The 25913-nt window shown below is 38.7% G+C and overlaps 1 protein-coding gene across 1 annotated transcript in view; it reads left to right on the top strand.

Moving 5' to 3' along the window:
* Positions 1 to 25913, top strand: part of LOC114666900 (intraflagellar transport protein 43 homolog A) — a 120465-nt gene that overhangs the window by 64047 nt on the left and 30505 nt on the right. Inside the window, exon 5 of the mRNA XM_028821941.2 lies at positions 1433 to 1476. Within this exon, the coding sequence (XP_028677774.1) occupies positions 1433 to 1476 (44 nt within the window). The remainder of the gene's footprint in view (positions 1 to 1432; positions 1477 to 25913) is intronic.

Below are 25913 nucleotides of genomic sequence, written 5' to 3'. Positions count from 1 at the left end.
TGAATAATATGCCATGAGATATGTTGTTCACATGCTTGTGAACCTCCTATCAAGCAAAATTAGCAGAGTCAGTGGAAAGTTTGTAATGTTGGACTGTCAGCATTTAGATGTTCAGTACCATTGATTATCTGCTAGACAAAAAGATGACTAATTTAAGGACAGAAAGAAGAGCACTATGCTGTTTTTGGGGTTTGGAATAAATGAGGATATAATCTAAAATTATTTTAGTTAATACCTTAAAGCAGTGCCTGGCTCTCCATGTAACGTTGCTTTTTGTATGCCAAAAATAATGCTCACTATTGAAGACACCTCTGCTGCACCGTACCCCATACTGTATTGTAGCTTTGTAGTGGCATATAAATCCAATAAATTTAAATCATGGAATTACATAAAAGTGGACTTATTAGTTTGAATTGTCATAGTTAATTTGAAAATACTTGATTGACCATGCAGACAGCTCTGTCTCTTAAGAGTTGCACCTTTAGATTTAGTGTGATGGAGAGAACTGTGGTTGTAAAAAGCTTTAACTCAAAGAAGCAAAGTTATTTATCTTACTAGTTAGATTTCTTATAGATGGATACTGGAGAAAGAATTTAAATCTTTACTTTCTGATGTATGTCATTTTCATTTCTTTGCCTCAATAAAAGTAAATTAGCGTCCAAATTACAGTTTATTCAACTTTATTGGGAACATCTTTGTCAATCAGATTTGATCTTTGTAGGGCTTACTAGTATGTAAAATACCAACTGCCCTGGTGTTACTATTTTGTGTCTTATTTTGTTGAGAAGATTTTGGAATAGTGAAGGAGCGTGCTTGAATAAAGTGTACCATTTACCTACAACATGCATTATAGTTTGAATCTGCCTCAGTTGTGTATCTTGGTAGACACCTTTATTCAAGATGACTTACAATATTTGAAATACAACTTATTATAATTCTTTTTTTTCCCAATTGGAAAACTGGCAGGTGAAGTAACTTGCTCATGGTTACACAGTGTCAGTAGTCTAAATTTCAAAGCCTTAACTAGTACACCATACTTCCTTCCATTAGGGACTTACTAGAAATGTAAGTTTGCCTGTATCTGGATGATAGCTCCACTTATAAAAATAAAGTGTATAGTCCATTCCTTTGATGAGCTGCAATAGATTACTGTACTATCTGTAGAAGATTGAGATAGTAGTTGACTATTATTGACTTAACACATGCATTACAGTTTATGTCACTGCCTGATTTCATGTGCTTGTCACTCAGAAGCTGGTATTTGAACAATAAGTCTACTGCTCACAAAGAATGCCCAGTTTCCATTGCTGTGGTACAAATCCAGACAGATGTGTGTCATTTGCTACTACAGTGTCACCAAAATGATTTGTGCAATGGTGATATTTGTACTTTAACTAATTAATTGCGTGATTTTTTTTTCCTTGTTCTTCAGCAAACGTCTGAAGCCACAAACCCCTGAAGGGTCAGATGATGGAGGTAAGATTTTTTTTCTTTATAAGTAGTGATGAGCAAACCAAATGTTGGAGAACTTTGCCGAATGCTACAAAAAACATTGAGGTCAGTGGGGAAGTAGGAGCTGAACTAGTTTTGAGTTGATTATAATAGTGAAATGGTCATTTTAGTGTCTCTGAGGCCCAGGGAAGTGTCTTTCAACTATGCTGGACCAATTATTGTAGATGAACATGTGATCAGAACTATGAGGCAGCAAAAGACACAGATGGAACAAATAACATAACCCAAAATACAACAAATGGTAATATAAGTAAATAAGTAAATAAAGTATATATAGTTCATTGAGCTGGCAACCTAGGCCTGGCTTATTCCATTGTTTAAAGTCATGTGACTGGGCACATGGCTAATTATGCATGAAAATTAGCCATACAGAACTATGCTGCCAATGCACAATGATCATTGTTATATGTGCTGTGGCAGTAGCTATTATGTTTTCATTATGCTCAGCTAGTGCAGTGTTTCTCAACCTTTATGGCCCTGTGACCCAGTTTTGACTTTGTAAATTCATTGACAACCTACGAGCATGCCGACTTGGTGAAGTGAGCACAATTTGAAGAGTGGGGTAAGTGTTCCCCCTTATGAAATAAGCTGACTTGGGAAAACATATCATGCCGTGCTGTCAGTTGCTTGAGTGACACACTTGTGAACCAATGACAGCACCCGCGACCCACCCAGTTGTTGTTTTTTGTTGTTCCATAACATGCTGCTTCACCTTCTTTAAATTAAGTTGTTTAGCTGGACTTCTCCTTAATTCTGCATTAGTTCTGTGAAATAAATATCAGCTCCAATCATTATAATATCATGGTTTAGTTAATTAGAACTTGCTGCATTTCACTAAAAAGGTCAAAAGCTTTTCTCCTTATAGAAAATGTGTGTGGAAATACTTGTATGCATGTGTAGGTAACTATATGTACTGTTAAACTGAATTCATTGAGATTTGGTGTTATATATAGTGTATGTCCTAAGTAAGCAAAACTAATTAAGCTATTTTTATTAAGTATATTGAAGAGACATAATTTAGCTATATGGAAAAAGTAATGAAAACTGTACATCTTCAAAAAGTAATACATTTCTTGTACTTAAGATTGGGTAAAAATGTATAGTTGAGGTAACTTTGAAAGGCATAGTTTCTTTTCTTAGAGACTGGTGCTACTCCCTCATTAATTGGCTGAATGGGACTTACTGTGTCTACTAATAATGTTGTAGTATTTCATTGTACACAGAAAGCAATGTTTTCTTATGTCTTTTTGTAATCCTTCTGGACAAATTCTGACATAACCAAATACCACTGTACTTCATAAAACATTTGATAAGACAGTGGGTAGCTGTGGACATATAAGCTGTGATTTTAAAATTCGTATTTGAATAATCAGCAATGCTGCTGTATCTACGGGTGTTCAATGTGTTGGTAAGCTTAAAAAATATATGTTTAATTTGTTTGCTTCCAAGAGCAAGTGCAATACAAAAAAGGTATGCTCTTTATTTTATTTCTCAAAATGTCCTCTTAGATTTGTAATTGCTAGTCATGTCCTATTTATGAAAACACAGTATCTACTGAAACATCGTATGTCACCTTTAGTTGTACACTTGTCTTGTTTTTAATTTAAAACAATTTTTTGATTGAAAATACAGCATTGTATATCTCTTTTTCAAAGCTTCCAAGACCTAAAACGCAGTTGCTGTGATTATATAGTAGAATACCTGGCGAGTTACATTCCTACAAACAAAGGAGTCTGGTTTTCCTCTGCTGTGAAATCATGCATTTAAAAAGCCAGTTGTATACAGCTAAAACATAAAATTAAATTACCCATCCCACCACAGGTTGTGTCATCATCTTGTCATGCTGGTTTATAGGCCCCCTAATTTAGACGCTGAATTAGCACATCTCGTCACTCCACATTTAACCTCGATTCTTCCGGTAGTCTGTAATTATAATTTATTACATCCTCAGTTTGCCAGCTGCCCCTAATCAACTTAATCAGCAGACTGGTACCAATGACGAACAGCATCAATGAGGAATATCAGCCTCTCTGTATCCGGATAGTTTGTCAATGAATTGTCCTGATAGATTATAAAGAAAGATCCAAAAATGGACCCCAATAAGAAAAAAGGCCCTCTTCTGTCTGTGTACAGCCATGTTATGTTATGGAACCCTAAATGTAAAGTCACCATTTAAAAATGGCTGTTGTACTTGCTTCTATCTGTGATGTACAATCAATACCTTCTTGGTGTAATTTGCTAAGTACAATGCCCTTTAATTGCAAAGTTTCATCTTTTCACAATATAAAATGTTATAACTGTAGGCACAAATGTGCCAATTTGTTTAATCTTAACTCAGTAATTCTGCTTTTTTAATTGTGGAGATGGATCTCAAGGGTTTGAGCAGAGTCTGTTGGAATATTCAGCTATAATACATACTCGTTTGTTTATCTAACCTTAGCTCTGTGTGATTCATTGTGAGATGAACCTTCAGGTTAACAGAAAATGGAGTATAAAATGTTTCACTTTTAAAATATATTTTTGAATAAATATAAACATTTACAATTCATTTTGGGTATGTACATGTGCATTCCCATTTGTAGTAGAAACCCTAGAGCAGGGGTAGTCAATTATGATTTAAGGAGGTCCGGATAGAGAAAAGTTCCTCATGTACAGGTCCGCAGCATCATCATGTTTAAGTCGCATTATAATTTTTACATTACAATTAATTTATATATTTTGAAGTAGCATTGCCATTGTATCAACATCTGCACTGTGTGAAGTCAATGACTCAAATCAAATGAAGAAAGTTCAATGCCATTTCAACAATATTTATTTTCAGTGCAACTCTGGACTCTGGAGGGCTACATACAATACAATAAGAAAAAATAAATAACAAAAGTAAAAGAAGGTAAATTTGACATTCAACTGAGAATTATAAATAATAAGTACTTTCATAATAATAATGATGATAATAATAATCTCATATATATTTCTCTTCTGGATCGTCTTGCTTCCTCTTCAAAAGTGTTCCCGCCCACACACAGCTGACACGGCATTTCTCGATTCCTATTCGTCCTCTTCCAAACCCTTCTCCACGCTGCCTACGGCTCCTCTTCAAAACCGGTCCCGCCCACACGCAGTCCACACAGCATTTCTTGATTGCTATTCGTCCTTTTCGAAACCCTTCCCCACGCTGCCTGCGGCTCCTCTTCAAAACCAGTCCCGCACACGCACAGCCGACACGGCATTTCTCGATTCCTATTCCTGCTCTTCCAAACCCTTCTCCACGCTGCCTGAGGCCTCCCATACACCCCCACACCGCTTTTCTCGATTCCTGTTCCTCCTTTGGACTACCGGGTTCCCTGCTTCTCTCATGATCCCATTGGTATCACGTCACCGCCCTGTATCTAGCCTGTGTGGGTCTGGGAGTCTTTTCCGTAGCTTGCTACAGGAAGGTACTCTGTCGACCATTGGCATTGGTTTCGCTCCTTGCTATTCGTTTTGCTCCTTCCTATTTTCGTTATACTGTGACGGTTGTTTCCTAAACCTTTGTTATAAAATGAACGACAGTATCCCTAATTTCCACCAAATACTGCCTGTTATCTTCCGCGGTTCTCAAGCCCTCACTGTTGCCTCTTCCATCAACAAACACAGGCTGTGGAACGAAATTAAAGTCCTAAAACTCACAAAAAATATGACAGCTCTCGAAAGTGAAACTCAGTTTGTTTAATGGCTTCTTCAAGTTCAGGAAGGTAAAACTAGAGACACGGCAGAACTACCTTCTCAATGTTTACCACAACAACAAGACCCAGTTGCTCAACTTTACGGTGATATTAATTTCTGGACTGTGACTTGCTACAAGACCAATACTGAACGTCGCAAACGATGATTCTCTACATATTAACAACAAAGTTCTTGTTCTTATACAGGGTGAAAAAGTGACCTTCAAAAGTGTAGATACAGTAGTCAGTGACGATCCTAATGATCAACTAACGTGCCCACGTGAGTTTTTACACACCCTCACCCCAACTGGCATGCCTCCCCATGTCCTTCATATGAAGTTGGGAGCTGTAGTTATGCTTCTCTGAAATATTATGCCATCAAAAGGTCTTTGCAATGGAGCAAGACTCAATGTTACCCGAATACATACAAATATTATTGAGTGCAAACTGATGGCTATCCAAAATTCTGAAACAATCATTCCCAGAATCTCTCGCCTTCCTTCCGACACCAATCTCCCTTTTAAATTTAAACGCACACAATTCCCACTCAGACTCGCCTTCTCCATGACTATCGACAAGTCCCAACGACAAACGTTTGCAAAGATTTGCGTTAATCTACAACATCCAGTCTTCAGCCACGGTCAGTTGTACGTGGCTTTTTCTAGGGTTAGATCTTTCGACTCATTATCTGTCATCTCCACCGAAACACCTATTCACAACTCCGCCTTTCAAGAAGTATTTATTTCTTCTTGATTTCTGAATTCCTTTCTCACCATTTTCTGTTACTATTCTTACACCGCCGTATGCTACGGTGGGTGTCGGCAAGTAATAATAATAACAACAATAAGTTTTAACGTTTCAACAAAAAAAAGACTTGGCCTCATATAAAAATAAAATATATAAGAGTTTTTAATATGTGAACAACTGAACAGGCATAACCAGTTTCACAGTAAATCTGAACATCTTTAAATAACTGAATCTATCTTCCCCTCCTTCTTTCCCTCGTATCTCACTTCCTACTTTCTCTTGTTCAGTGAGAGAAATGAGCTCTTGCTTGGTATGCCAGGATTTTAAATCTGGGCTGGAATGGTGTCAGTGCCATCCTCATGCATGTGTGAAGATTGTCATCACTGAATGTTTTTTTTGTGACGTCCCAAAATCGACGCATCCCTGAGGGAAGACTCGTTAGCGAGTTGTTGGCCAGTAAATTAATGTGTTAAAATCCTCGTTGACCGATCATTAGTTGGCTTTAAGATCATTTATTTTCTGTAGCCTAACTGGCGAATTTAGTGGGTAACTTTTCTCAAATGTAATTTTGTGCTTAGTTTCTCAGTAGTGTTTCACATTCGCGCTTTTAACCACTGCCACCGTCTCAGAGCAGATGAGACACAGGGGTTTCAAGCTTCCTACGGGAAATATGAACATAAACGCCTCGGTCCATTCCGGATTAAAAGCCCGGTTTTCAGTGTCAAGCTTCCACCGTTTAGCAAAAGCCTTGGCACATTGACTATTTTGCCGCTTTTCTCTGTCTTGACTTCTCACTACTGTATATTTTTCTCTCCATGTCACTGCTGCTGCCACAAGAGTGCCAGCTGTTTTCACTCAGAATACAGGTTTTCTGCTCCTCTATTCAGTGAAGGCCCGCCCTACTCTTCCTGTGATTGGCTGACATTCTTGCCTTCACTTTGACCAATATCAGTCTTCATGCTTAAACCCAACCAACTAGAACCCACAAAGGCAACAAGTACTGGCCAATCAGAGACACGTAGGAGGTCCCTTTCACTGAGTAGCGGTGTAGAAACACTGTCAGAAAAGAGTCGCCAGTAAAAATGTAATCTCCGCCAAAACTAAATAAAACTCAATGATATGTCTGTTCTGGGTTTGGGTCCGGAACAGAACAGAGTCTGGGTCCAGACCCGGACCGCGGTCCGTCTATTAGTGACCTGTGCCCTAGAGCATTAATACACTGTTTTAACAATGAATATTTTATTGCAGGATGCAGCATTTGCAAACATTTCAGTTGAATGTGATGAGAAATTTTATCATAGGTTTCTTCTACACAAAACACCAGTAATCTGATTTGTACTACAAGCTGAAAGAAACCGAAAGGGGAGAGACAACCAGCTTGTTGTGTGCTGAGAGGCTTGATTTTAATGTACTTAATCTGCAGGTTTCTTTTCAAATTTTTCTTCCTTGTTGCACTTAATCCCAGCACTTGAAGGGACAGAGCAGTTAGTATAGAATATTTCAGCACCATTACAAATGTTTGTGGTGCACCATCCGAGAGAATGGAAAGAATCAATAAAATGTGTTGCATCTATGCTCACATAGCTTCTGCAAAAAAGCCTAATTGTTCCAAATGCTTGACTTAAAAATGGAAAGATGAGAACAGTTCATCATCAATGGAAATGTAAAAGTAGGGTATTTGTTAATACAAGAATCAGTAAAGGGCATTACATCTTGATTCTTATAGATAGCACAAGGGAAAATAAAAAAACCCTGTCCTTAGTTTGTGAAATGTGAAGAAAACACCCACAGCACGGTGGAGGTAGAGGGCAGATGATGTTGTGATCAAAGTCCCAAGATCAGTGGAGCACCTTGCCTGTGGTAATACAGAGTAATAACAATAATTCTCTACATTTATATAATGCTTTAAACACTTAATAAAGTGCTCATGACGAAGGTGACAATACTGCTGTCAACAGATGGTTCTCACAGCGTTATGAAAAATTTAATTTCTGATATGACATGCTATAGAGTACTCTTTGAAGTGTTCTTCATGCCTGGCAAACATTGTCCAACATGCATGCAGGAGCAGAGCTTGAGTGGAGTCAGATGAGTCTTCCATCAAGTTGTGAAATGAAAGGCATTAGTGTTGGTGATGACAACAAGAGAAGGGTACCCACAACTTGGATACATGATTCTGGATAGTCCAGTTGATGCAGATTTATGTCTAAACTGATGCTTTAGATGAGAGACTGTGACAGACCAAACTGCCACAACAGTATACTGTACATCAAAGCTACTGCCATGCTATAAATGTCTACTTGGACCATATGCAGTCATCTTTTGAAACACAACTGTGGTCACATAATCTCTACATTCATCTCTTGAACAAGATGATGGCAGTGAGGAATACTGGACTATTTCTGTGGTGGCAATGATAAATTGGCCATCTACCTCTATGTATGTATTTCCCTGTTTGTTGACACCCATTGCACACTCAACCTACCTGGAAAGGGTCTCTCTCTGAATTGTCTTTCTAAAAATGTTAAACATTTTTCCCTACAAGGTTTTTTTATGGAGTCAAGGCTGGGGGTCTGTTAATAAACGGGGCCTATTATAGCCCATTGAAGCATTCCTTGTGTGATTTTGGGCTGTAGAAATAAATAGTTGTTTTTGTTATTGGACTGTCCTATTTAATAATAAAGGAAATTCTCCCTTGGAATAAGTATTGGCCATGTGTGATGGAGACCAGGAGCCTCATGTATAAACAGTGTGTACGCACAAAAATGTATATGCCCGTTTCTACGCTCACTTCAAGATGTATAAAAACTAAACTAAGCCATGCACATTCTCATGCCAGCCTTACCCTGTGCATAGACAAGTTTCCACTCAGTTTTGCAAACTGGTGGCACCCAGTGTCAAAGTAGTGCTACTGTTCCTGTGTGGTTTCCCTTTCTTTTTTAAATTCACATCCCTGATGTTGCTTTATCAAATACACTGAAATTAACCACATATCGTTTATAAATTTAAGGCATCTGATTGTAATCATCCTCTAACAATATAATGGTCCATGGAATGGCCAAACTATTCCAGATACCATAGCTGCTTTAGTGTTGTTACTCTCAGTGCACCACTCAGAGTACTTTTACCCACTGTATCGGAGTGTGGAATCACAGCTACAGCGGCTGATCAAAAAGCTCTACAGCGGGTTGGGTCGAGAGCACAGGAGATTATCGGGATACAACATATACCCTGGAGAACATTTATAGCATACGATGCCTCAGCCATGAGCACAGTTTTATTTCAACTTCCCTCATTGGGCAAGTGCTTCAGAGCCTTTCCTTCATGAACCTCAAGGTTCAGAAACAGTTTCATCCCAAGAGCTGTAAATGCACTCAATCAGTCCGTCAAGTGCTCCTGGTAGAAATATTTGCACTTATAAGTACAATTACAACACTGTAAACTTGCACTACAGTTTGTGACAGATAGGGGCCCTCCCTTGAACCCTCGGACAATATGCTAAACACCAGATAAAATCCAAAATATTGAATTTATTATTAATAAACAGTGTACCAAGCACTCTCCTCTCCACAATTGTCATACAATAATCACTACAATAAACAATCCTCCACTCCCAGACGCGTTGCCACCCTTCCAACCAGCTCAGCTCGTCTTTCTGGGATTTCCCACAATCCTTTGTAGTCCATGACCTGGAAGTGCTTCTGAACCCTCAGTCCATGTGACTTCTTAGCACTTCCGGGTCAGATCAAAAACTCTTCTTTTTCATCCTGGAAGCACGTCATTCCTTCTGTCCATGTGACTGGGACGTACTTCCGGGGTGTAGGGAAAATAGATGTCCTTGTGTCTCCCTGCAGCGACTCCTGGCGGTCCGCATGGTAGCCAGCAGGGCTGTGTATAAAAACTTCGTTGTCCATAATTCCCTGCTGGCATTCGGGGCACCTCCATGCTGCAAGGAGGGCTCCATCTAGCGGCCTGGGGGTATTGGCCGGGATGAATGACCGGCCATATCTCACAAGTTGTAATATTGCACAACCTGATCCACTTTATGAACCATTTGCACTGTCTGCACTATATGTACATGTATATTGTACTTATGCTTACATATTGTATATTTTTCATTATTTTTATCTATTATTATTATTTTATAGGAAAATAAGTTTATGGAGGATTTACATGTTGAATCTCGTTGTACTATACAATAACAATAAAAGGTTTCAATTCAACTCAACAGAAGAGAGCGCTTATTTACAGGTGATGACTGTCGATTTAGATTTCCAAGAGCTATCTTCTTGGAGCTATTGATATTATTTTAAGATGAAATGTATTAAAGTATGTACAGTATATTACATTATACAAATACATTTTTCACTTCATTTAAATAATGTATACTGTTAATAATTAAACGTGTGCACACGGTGGCAATGAGCTGGAGCCCCGGCCAGGGTTTGCTCCTGATATATGCTTGCTGGGACTGGATGGATAGATGGATGGAATAATTAAGCATATACTACAAAGATATTTCAGTGTTCCTTAAAAGTTATGAAGAACTGGCATTTTAAGCATACAGATTGTCTGCATTTATTAAAGAGCTTATTGTGTGGCAATTGGTTACGTGGAGAAAGAAAAGGAAGGACAGGATTTGGGGGTTGATAGATAGATAGATAGATACATACATACATACATACATACATACATACATACATACTTTATTAATCCCAAGGGGAAATTCACATTCTCCAGCAGCAGCATACTGATACAAAAAAAAAACAAAATTAAATTAAAGATTGATAATAATGTAGGTAAAAACAGACAATAACTTTTTATAATGTTAACGTTTACCATCCGGGTGGAATTGAAGAGTCGCATAGTTTGGGGGAGGAACGATCTCCTCAGTCTGTCAGTGGAGCAGGACAGTGACAGCAGTCTGTCGCTGAAGCTGCTCTTCTGTCTGGAGATGACACTGTTTAGTGGATGCAGTGGATTCTCCATAATTGATAGGAGCCTGCTCAGCGCCCGTCGCTCTGCCACAGATGTTAAACTGTCCAGCTCCATGCAAACAATAGAGCCTGCCTTCCTCACCAGTTTGTCCAGGCGTGAGGCGTCTTTCTTCTTAATGCTGCCTCCCCAGCACACCACTGAGTAGAAGAGTGCGCTTGCCACAACCGTCTGATATAACATCTGCAGCATCTTATTACAGATGTTGAAGGACGCCAGCCTTCTAAAGAAGTATAGCCGGCTCTGTCCTTTCTTACACAGAGCATCAGTATTGGCAGTCCAGTCTAATTTATCATCCAGCTGCACTCCCAGGTATTTATAGGTCTGTACCATCTGCACACAGTCACCTCTGATGATCACGGGGTCCATGAGGGGTCTGGGCCTCCTAAAATCCACCACCAGCTCCTTGGTTTTTTTTGGTACGTTTGACAGACACAGTACTGCATTAAATTATTTCATCGAGAGTCGCACACGTCCCAGCAAACGTCTTGCGGGAGGCAGGAACAATTTCTGGACAAGGCGCCAGCTCATCGCTGCCACTGTGCCCCCATGTTTAATACATGCTTTAATTAATTTCATCATGAAAATGATGTTCAGAGAGCTGTAATATCATGAATGTAATGTATTCTGTGTCCTGTCGGCGTAAGAGAAAGCCCGTTTAAGAAGCATGTAGTGATTCACACACATAGAGCACATAGAAGAACACGTACTATACAAAGCATTTAACGTGCTACTTTAGTTATGATGGGATCTGAGAAACTCTAGTATCCTCTGACCTTCTTCATTTCCGTCCTTGACACCATACCTACCCATCACCTCCTCGTCTCCACTGTTCCCTTCACCAACATGCCCATTGAAATCTGCTCCAATCACCACTTTCTGTCCCTTGGGTACACTGTTCATCACTTCATCCTTCTCATCCATTGCACACACAACTTGCAGTGTATATGCACTAACAACATTCATCATCACACCTCCAATTTCCAGCTTCATAATCATTACTCTGTCTGACACTCTTTTCAGTTCCGAAACGCTCATGACATACTGTTCCTTCAGAATAACCCCTACTCCATTTCTCCTCCTATCCACACCTTGATAGAACAATTTGAATCTACTTCCGATCCACCTGACCGTACTCCCCTTCCATTTAGTCTCTTTATATAAATCTACATTCTCTCCATCATATCGGCTAACTCTTTCCCTTTACCAGTCATACTGCCAACATTCAAAGTTCCTACCCTCAGTTCCACTCTCTTTAGCTTCCTCCTCTCCTCCTGCCATCGGACACGTCTCCCCCCTCTTCTTCGGCCAACAATATCCCAATTTCCGCCAGCACCCTGTCGGCTAACAGTACTGGTGGCGGTCATTGTTAACTCGACCGATCCGGTATGGAAATTTGTATTGTTGTCCGCATATTGATTTGGTAAAGTTTTACACCGAATGCCCTTCCTGACGTAACCCTCGCCATTTTTCCGGGCTTGGGACTCGCACGAAGAAACACACTGGTTTGTGCATCCCCTGTGGCTGGGTTCTTCATTAAATTAGTAAAATTGAAAGTCTGACTTTTACACTGGGTGGCAGAATGTTTGAGTGTTTGGGCTTCCAGCAGCTAAAGTCTTTGTAAGGTTGAGCAATTTTTATTTTTATTAATAAAAAAATGTATTTTAAGCTTTATGTAGTCACAGTGAAACTAACACCTTAGTGATTTTATCCACATATTAAAATGTTTATCTCTCTATTATAAAAAAAAAAAATCTTGGAAGGAGACAATACGTGATTTTATCGGAGACACATAAACGTCCCGAGAGACAAGACAGTGAGACAAAAGTACAGCTGCTGTACAGTCTTTTAAATGATCGACAAGTAGAACATGCAGCTTGGCAGCAGCAGCAGCAAGCCAGCAGCTGATCCGACTGCATCTCCTTAGCGTGCGTTGAGCCCCCCCCTTCACAACGCGAGTGGCAGAGACGTGAATTGGCTTGTGCGTAGCTTGCTGTGGGGGGAGTTTAGGGGTGGGCAAGTGAAGCAAGCAGGGGGAAAAGCCTCCTAGTTATAGTTATTTTTGTCATGTATTGTATCTCAATCAAGAAATAAGAAGAAATAAAGAATTCACCATGAATTTCATAATGAGGTTCCTTTTCCTGCTAAAATGGCTGAACATTACTGAAAATCAAGGAATATCTGCAATATAAGTTGTAATAAATTTTGCCATTGGTAATAGCACTCACCCAACATGGGAGAACCTAGGCTAGAGTCCCAGAAAGGGAAACTCCATTTAATAGTTAGATCTTGGTTCCTGGAAGTGGAATATAAGTGGAAAAGTGGACCAACTCTTTGTCTTTGCATAGGTATTTGGGAACGTTCATATGATTTTGCCAATCATCACTGCATGGGCTTTGTGGACTTGGAATGTGGTAGAAGAATATGGGTTTCTGGGGCCTGCTTCTGCATACCATTAGATCCCTCTATTTGAGAAACTAGATTTGTATTCACATACTGTACTTCATTATTTATTTGGACAGGGTACCAGTCTGTAGCTAAGATTTGGAGAGTATGCAGTTTGAGAATCTAAGTTTGGCATCTGTGCTGTTTTTAGATATGAAGTTTTCTTGACCTCATCAGACTGTGATCTCCTGAATACACTGGAATTGTTTGCATGTGAATGTAATGAGATTAGAATGAAAATTTGCACATATTAATCAGTTCCTCTTCCAGAATAAAGTTGCTTGTTGCCTGCAGGTATAAGTTGAGCAGCTGTCGCAAGTGGAGAAGTTCAAGTACCTCACAGTTTTTGTGACGACTCAGGAAAGGGTTGATTGTGAGACTAAACAAGCAGTAGCAGTTCTGAGAATATTGTACCAGATTGCAATGGTAAAGTGTGAGTTAAGTCCTTGGATAAAGCTTTTGATTTATGTGTCACTTTATATTACCATCTTCACCTATGGTGACAAACACTGGGTAGTGACTGAAGAGTGAAACTGTGAGTACAAGTGGGTGAAATAAGATTGTTTCATGCAGTTGCCAGACTCACTCCCCATGAAAGAGTGAAGGACTCGGCAAATATGGAAGGACCTTGGGGCAGCCATGCTGTTTCTTCAGGTGTAGAAGAACCAACTGAGGTGGTTTGTATATAAGGATGCCCCTCAGTGATTCTCATGGTTGGTGTACCAGACACCGTCCATTGGCAAAAAATCTAGGACAGAGCTAACACATGCTGGAGGCATTATAACGTGTCTTCTTGCCTTTCCTTGGAATGTATGTATATTCCTTAGGAGGAGCTAAACAAGTTGCTGGAGAAAGGATGCCTTGGGCGGTATATCTTGGCATGTTGCTACCATAATCCTCACCAGTAAAAGTGGGGTGAAAGTAAAGTGAAGTGGATAACATTTTAGTATTGTACTGGAATCATTTAACAAAGGTAATTAACAAAGAGATGGAGGAATGCATTTTCAAACCAGGTCTAGCCTTGGCAATACCCCTACAGTGCCTTCTCTTTGGCATCCTTGAGGGGAATATTGCTTGTTTGTGTGTTGTTTAAAATATTTTATTATTGCTAGTGTCAGTATTTGCATCTTATCTCAAAAAGTACAAATAATTTCTATAATTGAAGATTCAAAACTAAAAGTCTGAATTAATTATTCTCGATTGTAATGGAAATTTGTCATTTTCACCCTTTGGTAAAGGTTCATAGAGGGCTAGATCCCTAGTAAAGGGTCAAAAATTACATATTTGTAATCACTAACCATGAAATAGTCTAAAACAATACCCCCATATGCTTATATTTGAAACTTGTCATTTTTAATGAGAGTGTCTCTTAGAGGACTAGGACATCTGGTAAAGAACCAGTTATCAAAAATATTATCATATTTGTGAGCAGCAACCTCAAAATAGCATTAAACAACACTCCACATACCTGTACTATCGATACCCATTTTTTGAAGTTTTTTGAAAAGCAGTAAATTTGACTGTATCCCATTAGGGGGTGAACTTTTGGGGTTGTTTGATATGGCATGCACAACTTCTTGTTCTTCAGATCAGTTTTGCTGAAACACCTATTGGTTTACTCTTCTATTTAAAAATGTGATTCCTGCATAAAGTATGGTCCAAAAATGTTTTTCATGTCTAGAGGGCAAAAAAATAGAGAGGGACCCCAAAAAGCTCAATGTCTTCCATAACTAGACATTGAGACAAGTCAAACCTCATATCATATATAGGGGTTTTCTCATTCTGGTGAGACAGCAGGTGATGGGCAAAAAAACAAACTGAAGTGATTACAAAGCATTCATAAGTAATTCTTACAAACACAAAAATAAAGGATAAATGCAGAAAAACGGATCAATTTAAACTGGGAATCATAATAGACAATCCATTGTAATTCCCTTTCTTTTTAATAATATAAGGAGACCTTTCTAAAGTATGTTATTGATGCAACAGGAATGAAATGAGTAAAGCAAGTAATTTTTTGTGGCTCCAAAGAGAAAACTTCATCTGCTGTGCATAAACATACATTAAGCACACAGAAGGCCAAATCCATCTTTATGGTGTACATTTAGTCATCTATCTGCTGTAATCTCTCTAACTAGTGCATTTACTGGTGGACTGGCAAAAAATGAAAATGAGTGTTACATGCAGATAAAAAGAAATGTGTTTTAATGAGAAACACTGAAAAAAATACTACGAGACAGAGACCAGCTTATGTGGAGTTCTCTCAAAAACAGAGAGCATGTTCATTTTGCTTATAACTTCATATATTCAATTTTTTTTTCTGAAAAGATTGTTTTATGAAGTGAAAGACACTCACTAGCATGTAAAGCACCACACAAATCCAGTGACTGGTTCTGTTCTGTCTTTCATTTAATGTTGTTTTAAAAGCTTCAAAAGCAGTGTGTCATTTACTTACTGGTAGGAGAACTGGACTCATCCGTCTCTTCTGTTTTTTAAAATGTATAGAAAGGTGTCACCAATTCATATTTGCATGTTTATGTTTTACATGTGTATTCACTATTTTAAGTAAAACAACAAGTTTTTATTCATGTTCTCCAGTGATACTACAGTACTTGGTTTAGGTTGGTTCACTGTCATTTTGGAATATTGGATATTTTGTCATTCAGTGGAGGAAACTAATGCTCATTTAAAAATCAGTGTTTTTATTGAAATGTTGGTGTACTTTCCCGTTTGTTATCGAAAACAAATATTTTCCCCTAAGTGAGGATGATGAATTTTGGTAAAAATACAAGTGTTTAAATATTAGTTTACTAATAAACAGAGTTGTATTAAAAGCATGGAATAAAACTACTATCCATACCAGAAATAGAATTTTTCTATCAGTTCTAGAAAATTAAAAAGCTGCAGTACTGTACAGTATCTATCAATTATTCTTGATAAGTGACACTTGTTTCTAAACATTTGCGTACTGTAGATCAGCTTTTTAAATCTTTAATGACTGCAAATGAATTGTCTTGGACCTTTCTAAATCAGGCTGCCACACAATTATATGTGTCTTCACTTTACTTCTGGATGGGCAGCTAGTCTTAAACAAATGAAAGAAAATGCTAGATTGTAATTTTTTAGACCTTTCTTTCACCAAAACTGATCTTTCATAATAAGTGTGGAAATAGCATGTTGTGTCGGCACCAATGATTTGTTTTGTCGGTAGAGCGGCTTTTATATAAGTGAAGCTTAAAAGATAATTACAGTGCACGTTAGCCCTCTTTATTCAATGCCGGAGGCACAGACTTTGAAATTTGTAGCAGTTGAGGGTAAGTGAGATAGCTATACAGCTCTTGATTGTTTTATTGTCCCTTAGGACCACAGGCTGACACGAAAGAGAGTGGCAGCTGGGCGCCCTCATCCATCATGTGCCAATCAGAGTTCAAAAGACGGCAATGAAAATGGACTGCTGTCACAAATGTTTGTCTCGCCTAGCTTCTGAGGGTTTTTTTATTTTTTTTTTGTTCTTTAATATTCAACCCCAGATATAAACATCCTTTGGCATTCTACAATTTTAACCAACGTTTATTTTCTCCACTAACTTTGCCTCATTTCTTGGTTTTATAAACAGTAGAATTGGGAGAGAAGGCTTATTGTTCCTTTTGGCTTCTCTCTGCTGACTTGCTAAGTTTTTTTTTTTTTTAACAAAAAAAAAAAAATACTATTTAGTCATATAACAGATAAAAGCAAGATGTTCCTATTGGTATGCATTGTTGCCTAGAGTGTCAATGTCGCATTCATTGGTCCAGACTACATATTTATTGAGATGGGCAGGCCTCTGACTTTTTCTGACAGTCAGATGCATTCCACATGCTCTTTCTTATTTTTCATATAAGAAATTGGATGACTTTTTTTCCTGGCAATTTTTTGTTCTCTCTTTTGTCAGGTGCCATCGCAGATGTTGTTTCTTTTTTTCCTGTTTGTACTCTTAGTACAATTTATGATCAGTTTTTGCTTATCTACTAAATCACCAAATGGTGCTTTGTAATGGAATGTCTAAAAAGTAATTGAACTCATTTGTTAATCCTAGCTTTGCACTAATTAATTCTTCTAGATCCTGTGCTATTCACTGAGAGGAAATTGTACTCTTTTTTTTTTTTTATATATATATAAATACAGGTTGTGCATCAACAGAGGTGGATGAGGCATGCAGGCAACCCTGGGATATTTTTCAGTAGTGGGGTGATTGTCTCAATGAGTGGTCTAACTGTTGACAGGTGTCATTGTGGGCTGTTTTTTTTGTGGCTGCTCCAGGTTATTCAGCCGGCTAGACTGTTGAGAGACACGATAGGGGCACCTAGGAATACATCCCATTTCTGTTAATATAACTTTTGGAATTCATTAATAAATTCTATGTAAATGATACTTCAGAGCTGACCAAAGTAGCAGGAACAAGAAAAAGAGAGACAAAAAGATAAGACACCCTGTGAAAAGTTAAAGCCTTCTTTGTGGAATCTTCCATTTTTGCCTTTTCCATAACTCAGTGTTGTTGAAAACTAGGAAGCAGTCATTTAAGCTTTTGCATTTTATCCTGATTGATAATCAAGTCTCTCTGTGTTTGCTGTCAGGACTTTTAAGCATTAGCAACTAGAAGCTGTACCAGGCAATAAAACAATCTGGGTCCACATACACGCATGGTTGCTCCTGCTTGGTGTATTTGTCTCTTTTATTCTTTACTTCTTAAAACCGCACCATTTACTTGTTTACAGGGTGTATATTAATTGCTATTCTCCCCCTGTTGATTTTTGAGTAACCATCAAAGGCTTGAGTGATATCATATAGAGAATAGCTGTAATAGCATTACAGTTAATAAATAAAACATTACTAATGTATCGTCTCCACAGATGAAGACATATGCAACATTTTTGGAGTTCCTTAGAATGTACTTTCCACAATATAACCAGTTTTCCACACCTTTGCTGTGAACTATCTGTTTGCTTCACCTACCTGTGTTTTCTGAAACCGTAAATGGAATAATCATTTTCCATTGCCATGCCAAACTTCCCCCATAGATGAGCTTTATCCAGTATTACAGTTGCTCCTTCAATGACCTATTGGTACCCCTCAAACAGATTTGGACAGTCTCCTGCTAATACTACAGAGAAAACAACTTTCTATAACTTGACAACTTTTGTCACTACTGGTACCTGCCTGAGGGTCCTACAGTTGCTGCTATGGTAAACAACAGCTACCTCTTTTCTGCAGTTTCATGTAGCAGCTGAGTCCATTCAAACTGCCAGGGTTCAACCTCTACCATTATGCAGAAGTAGGTATTTTGGAGATGAAAGGTATATTTGCTAACCATTCCCAGTACACCCTATGCAAATGTGCCTCAAAGATCTACCCAGAAGATATTGCATCTATCTGAACTAACTGAGTATAAAGTAGTGGTCAGTTCAGAGTTGAGCATCCATTTATTTGAGTTTTCAGAACATATCAGATGATGGTCAGATGATGGGACGACGGAGTGTTCTTTTTCCAGCATACTTTAATGTCTGGTACAACTCTAGATTGAAGTAGAAATCCAACAACAATTCACCACTCAACAACAATTAGACCAGATTCATATTCAGATCAGTCATTCATCCCCCAATTAACTCTGTTATTCCCCACATGAAAATTGATGTCCCTCTTTTTGCAGTATTCCTTTAAGCACTGAATCTACTATTTCTTACAAAAACATAACTTTCTGAATAGTTTTTAGGCTCATAATTGCAAATATCTTGAAGTTTCTCTATCTGCAACTTGAAGTCATGATGAGACAGTCATATTCTACCAGTCTCAGCTGTACATCACTCCCTGTGGGATTCTGAATATGTCAAAAGAGTAAGAAGTATGTATTATATTCAATGTAGTTTCAATTTAAGGCAAGAAATTAAAGCAGCAAGCTATCTAATTAAAACTGCAATCAGAATGAATCACAACAAAAAACAATCTAATGTAAATAGAAAAAAGCCAACTATCACGAACTGTGTTATTGGTGAACTTAGTAAACAAATGGTAAACAAAGTATTATTCCTTTGCAAAGTTTAGAAAAATTAAAATCAAAAGAGATCACATCCAATAAATCAACATAAGGTAATCAACTGTGCAGTAGGAAGGACCTTTTAAGTCAATAAATGTCTTCACCACAACGAACGAACAGGATGTTGCTTTTATTAAGTTAACAATGGAAATGTTCTATCTGCTAACACGTTTCAAACATAGCTTTTTTTTAGTATGAGGGGTGATAAGGGGGTTAGGATGTTCAAGTTTATCTGTATCTGCCTGGAACCTTTTCTGGGGGAAAACCATTTATTTTACCAATTATTATATAGACAATTTATTTTTCAGTCTCCCACCCAAGGTCTTCTCCTTCTTGGCTCGAAATGTTAATTCTCCATCTCAAAACCCAGTTGCCACTGTCATAGCATTCTCTGCCCAGATGTGTCTTACCCATGCCTGTTGCCTGAGTGGCATTGCTTATGACTTTTTGCCTTACAGCTGGTAAGCCTACATACTGGTTATATGCAAGCAGGCCTAGAAGTATTGGTTAGGGTGGGTCCATTTTTGTGGCTGAGACCACCTTAGTAACTAAAAGTATTGGGAATGCCAGAAGGGAGGAGGAGGAGGAGATCTGTTCAGAAATACTGAAAGTACTGGATAATGTGTGGACATCTGTTTTTAAAAAGGAGGAGTAGATGAGGTGTTCTAGTGACTACTCAACCTCTCTTGAAAAACCTATAAGTATTGGAAAAGAACTTGTATGTGAATTCCGTCCCAGCAGTTAAACGGTGGACCAGCTGTATGTCTTTTGAAGGCTGTTTCATGGCCCAGTCATTGTTTGTGTGGAGTTTATATTTTCTCATTTTGTTTTTGCAGGTGTTTTTTCAGTATACCACAGTTACCTTCCAGAACACAAAGACATACATATTAGATTTATTGATGACTGTATGCTGGCTTGGTGTGAGTGACTGTGGGTGTGGTTCTTTTCCTCTTGCTAGTTTTGAGGCATGTACAGCATGCCTTCTGCCAGCCATGTATTTCTTCGTATTGTCAAATGTTATTTTGAAAATAAATGCAGCTATCAGGTTTCATTTTTAAGCCTGATTGTGGAAGGGAGAAAAGCTATAGAATGAAATATTCATAACCTGAAATTAGTGTCAGAAAATTGGCCCATTTGCAGGATGCAGAAGCATTACTGGACACATTCAGATTGGGACAATTCGACAATTAAATATTGTATTATAGGTGAGTTTTAAGCAAAATTTGCCAAAGATATACCAGTACTGAGTAAATGAAACCATACAATGACTGGTGGGAGTGTCTAATTAGCAAAAATAAGGTCTAAGCAGGGGAATAAACTGTTACATTGTATATGAATTTTTATTATTCCAGACCATTTCTTAGTCATACACAGGTGTATAAAAAACGTTTTGTCAGAATATGTAGTCTGGAATAACATGAAATAAATCTATGAAATATAAATTGTGAGATTGATTACAAAGTTGGTGAAGCGACTGGTAGAAGGTTGTGAACTTGATTTTAAGCAGGTGGTGAGTTCACATGTATGACATGGTTTCATTCCACAAACAGTATGGTGCTGAAAAAGAACAAGAGCTAACGTTAAAGTGAACACAGAGGTGAAATCAAAGAATACATTTTACAGCATTACAGTTTAAATTGAAAATGATAACTTTACTAGGTTGTGGGGACATCGACTTTTAGTGCCATTCACTTCTTTAATTTAATATTGGTATGTGTATTTGCCTATAGTCTATAGCCTATAGTCACCTTTCACAAAATATGCAAAATATATTGTTAAAAAGTAGTTATGCTTGCCTTTTAATATATTTCCTTCTCCAAGCAGTCTACTGAGAACTACTAAATTTATTTTATGGCAGTATAATACAGAAATGTTAAAAAAGTAAATGTTGAATACCTAATTATCTCATTATTTTCCCGAAATCTGTTCCACACAAAGCTTATTTTACACATATACAGTAACTCTGATTTGATTGCAATTGTACAAGGTGATTTGTTACAGTCAACCTCTTCTCCTTACCCTATTCACGCCATAAGTTTTAAATGTTGTGATGGACGACCGGCTATGGACTTCGGTCGCCACCCCCAGGCCGCTAGGAGGAGCCCTCCGGACAGCATATTCGTGCCCCGAGTTCCAGCAGGGCCTCATGGACTTTGTAGTGTTGTGACACAGCCCTGCTGGATACCTTGGGGGCCTCCAGGAGTCGCTGTAGGGGGACTAGTGGGATCTTGCGTGCCCTATAACCCGGGAGTGCGTCTCAGTCACGTGACTGGAGGAAGCGACGTGCTCCCGGGTTGAAGAAGAGGACTGTTTGCCCTGACCCAGAAGGAAATGGACTTGTGGGTTGTGCTTGGAACCACTTCCGGGTCAGGAGCTATAAAAGGACTAAGGAAAGCCCAGTACACTGAGCTGAGCTGGGAGGAAGGGTGGCAAAGTGTCTGGGAGTGTGGAGGATAATTGTTTATTGATTATTGTTATTATTGAGTATTGTGGAGAGGAGGGTGCTTTGTGCACTTATTTATATTAATAAATATTATATTTGGACTTTTACCTGGTGTCTGACGTCTAGTCTGAGGGTTCAAGGGGTCACGGAGACCTCAAGCTTTCACAGTGTAAAACTTTATATCATTTGGGTCACCCAAACATAAAAATGTAGTAATATTCAGAATGAATTTAAAACTAGCGTGACATACAATACTTGTGTGCATTCATGCATATGCATTTTCTTCCAAGTGCTGCAAGCTAAATGATCCACATATCATTGCCATTGAGAGTTCATAACCAAAGTGTCAGAACAGTATACCACCAAATTCTGGTTATCATTGATTAATAGTCATTTGGGCAGCCAGCGTTAGAGTCTTGAAATACCCCAGAGCCATTTTCCTGTAATTCCACCAGATCCTGGATAACAACTTTTAGAACTGTGTTTTCTCTTCTAGTCAAAAATTACTGAAACATGATGGATTCACTTTACATTATGATTGTGCCGCTCTGTTTTAATAATGATAACAGTGTAACTCACAGTGACTCAATAAATGTTCAGCTTATGAAAAAACGTCCTAAAAGCAATTTTACTGCCCTCTAACTGTGTAACAAGCATCTAACATAACCCTTCACTTGGCAGTGGACCTTTTGACTACAGACATTGCATAAAAACAGTTAAGCAATGGATGGATAAAAGCTACCTTATTAAAAATCAACAATCCAAACATCTAATCAGGCCATATGTCAAAGAAGCCTTATAAGTCAAAAATGAAATATGCTAAAAAATCAATATTGTACTAATATGAAAATCAAATTGGACAAAAACCTGCTTAGCTAACACCATGCACACAGTAAACATGATGTATCTCTCTCTCTCTGATTTGATTGCGGTCAGCTTTTATACAGGTTGATATGTTACTCTCATCCTCTTCTCCTTACTCCATTCATGTCATCTTCATTTTGGTTTAAGTGGCCAGATGCATCTTAATTGAAGAAAAACAATGTGCCTGAATGTAGCAGAGAAGCGCTGTATTGTTTTTCATATCAGTCAATGCATTCAGATCCTGTAGACAGGGATTGTAAAATGATGGATCAAGATGCAGTATGTGTTTGTGGCTCTCTGCCTGCATTAGAGTAGAGAAGCTGCTTATTCATGTATAGCTCATGTTCATTTATGTGTATTTCACAGGAAGTTTGGAACACTTGCCTATAAGAAAGGTTGAGATCATAGTTTTTACTGTATTTTCATCTTGAACCAGCAAGCCCGCGATTCTCGAAAGAATCGCAAATCCAAGAATGGCAATCACTTTCTGTTCCCTCTGATACTTGGAGGGATGAAATATCATGGAGGGTGGGTGCGTCCTGGGAAAGTTCATTTAATTAAATAAACATATTTGTACTAAAGCGGTGTCTTTTTGGAGCTGTGACTCATCTGGTTCTGGTGTTTCAGAAGCGCGTTGTAGGCGCCTTCGTTTATTGTTTTTATCCATGCAGTCTCTTTTTTTGTTTTTCTATGGCTGTGTCGTCAGCGAGAAGTCGTTTGCTGACGGCGGCAGATTCGCGTGCTGAAGTGACCATGGCGGCGGATCCGGTGCGGTGGTGTGGGTGGTCGCGTTCGGGCGGTTGTACAACCTGCCGTGCACGCTTTACCTCAGGTTTAGTTCACAGGTCGTAGCCATGGTAAAGTTTTCATTTAATTAAATAAACATATTTGTACTAAAGCGGTTTCTTTGTGTGGGCGCCTTCGTTCATTGTTTTTATGCATACGGGCTCATTTACAGGTCGTAGCCATACGGGCTCGTGTTTGTATTACTAATCGTTGAGCTCCTTCCATTTGGAGCCGTGAGTCCTTTGCCTCTGCTGTGTCAGAAGCGCGTTGTAGGCGCGTTCGTTCATTGTGTTTATCCATACGGGCTCGTTTTGTATTTCCGTTAGTTGAGCTCTTTCATTGTGGAGCCGTGACGTCTTTGCTTCTGGTGTGTCTGAAGCGCATCGTAGGAGCCTCCGTGTATTGTTTTTATCCATGCGATCTCGTCTTTGTTGTTCTGTGGCTGTGTCGTTAGGTAGAAGTCTTCTACTGTTAGGAAGCATACTCCACCTTACACACACTGACTGCTGGCACAGTGGATTAGAGCAGGTGTAGTTTACAGGTCGTGGTGTTTGGGCGCCACGCACTGACTCTGGGAACTATGGGCTCGGTTTTGTATTACAAATCGTTGAGCTCTTTCCATTTGGAGCCGTGACTCCTTTGCCTCTGCTGACACCGACTGCTGGCACAGTGGATTAGAGCAAGTTTAGTTTACAGGTTGTGCTGTTTGGGCACCACCTACCGACTCTGGGAAGCCGCTGGGTTTGACTCTGGGGCGCTGAGGCGCAGTGCGCATGTGCGTCGGTGCGTCCGCCGTCCGTGCATAAATTAAACTGTGGTTTAGTAATATAGATGCATGAATTTGGAGAAGTATCTTGCTTTTCTGGAGAAGGTGTATTTTAAGTTATTTTTGCTGACATCTAGCAGCTACAGATTTGTCATTCAAACTGCCAGATCCTGTTTGTGTACAGTGCTCCGTAAGTTTTTTATCACAGGAGATTTCCTCTCTTATCTCTTATTTCTGTACTGTCTGAATAAAGGTTGGTTGCACTGGTAACCACAGACTTCTGCGTCTTGACATATTTTCCCCTATTAAATGTCCAGGTCCTCCCAGACAAGCTGATAGTTGCTAACCCCATTTGTAACCCTCAAAAGGCACTTTGCTTCCCTGCCAAGCAGATCAAATGAGTTACAATGCACAAGATGGAGACTTTTATCTATAAGCTCTATTTATCAATTGTAAAAGCACACTTTTTACCATAACACACAACCAATTTTAGGTACTTTCATGGCTTCATTCTTGTACTTCTATTTATCAGAATATTCAGTGGTGGTTGAAGACCATTTGGAGCCCTAGGCAGGGCTGACAGACATTACCCCTTGTTGCCCATAGCAAATAGTTGCCATTATTTGACTTTGATGACCTGTGGTTGGTCCCCCTAAGTGTCTTAAGCATGCACCCTTTCAATAGCACATACGGTGACCCTTTGTGAATATAACGTGGATTTCAAGGAACGTGTGCCCTTTTACTTTGTACATTGCACCCAGCAGGTAAAGGCACCCTTTCAGTATTATTAGAGTTCAAAGACTGGGAGTGGAGTCTCCTCAGTGTCCTCTCAGGTGATTGTCACCTGTTGGTTTGTCCGGTTCTGACATTATTGGATTTGAACAGGCTTAAAGGATATATTTCCTTATCCTTCCTGTTTCTGGATTCACTTTAGGGTCTATCAAATTAGAATAGGTAGGAAACACGTGTAATTATATTGATTTTTTAAAATATTTTCAATTTCTTTTCTCTACTGCCAATATTGGAAAATAAACACACCCTTATCTTTAATTCATATTAATACTACCTACACATACAACAACTCCATGGAGCTAGACTGTTCCCCTGCATTCATACAGAACACACCACGCACATTGAAACTAATGAAGACATCAAAAAAGATGAACATCTGACGCAAACAGCTTGCCACAAATTCACCTTTTGTTTCAAAACTAGTCAGCAGTGTTACTCATAGGCATAGTATAATTCACAAAAGCACAGATTAAACTTTTTTTTTTTTTTTTAACTGGAGGTGCTGCGCTGGTCTCTTTTCAGTCTCTCTTTCTGAGGGTATTTTTCACTTTAGGTGATCTTTCATGAGTATGTACACTGCAAATTGACATTGATGTGAGATTGTGTCTTATTTAAATGGAATAGATGTCACTTGTTTTTAAATGTAGTGTAGTTAGCAAGAAACACAGTACAATTTCTGCCTAGGTTACTAGAATGAGTAATTAGTCTTGTCTGAAATGTACAAATGAGAGACATTTTCAGACTAAGTAAGGGTAGCAGAATTGGAACTGATGTGCAAAACTGTCCTTG

The sequence above is a fragment of the Erpetoichthys calabaricus genome, chromosome 16 (genome assembly GCF_900747795.2).
Source record: "Erpetoichthys calabaricus chromosome 16, fErpCal1.3, whole genome shotgun sequence".
Taxonomy (NCBI): domain Eukaryota; kingdom Metazoa; phylum Chordata; class Cladistia; order Polypteriformes; family Polypteridae; genus Erpetoichthys; species Erpetoichthys calabaricus.
This window is presented reverse-complemented; position numbering and strand designations above follow the sequence as displayed.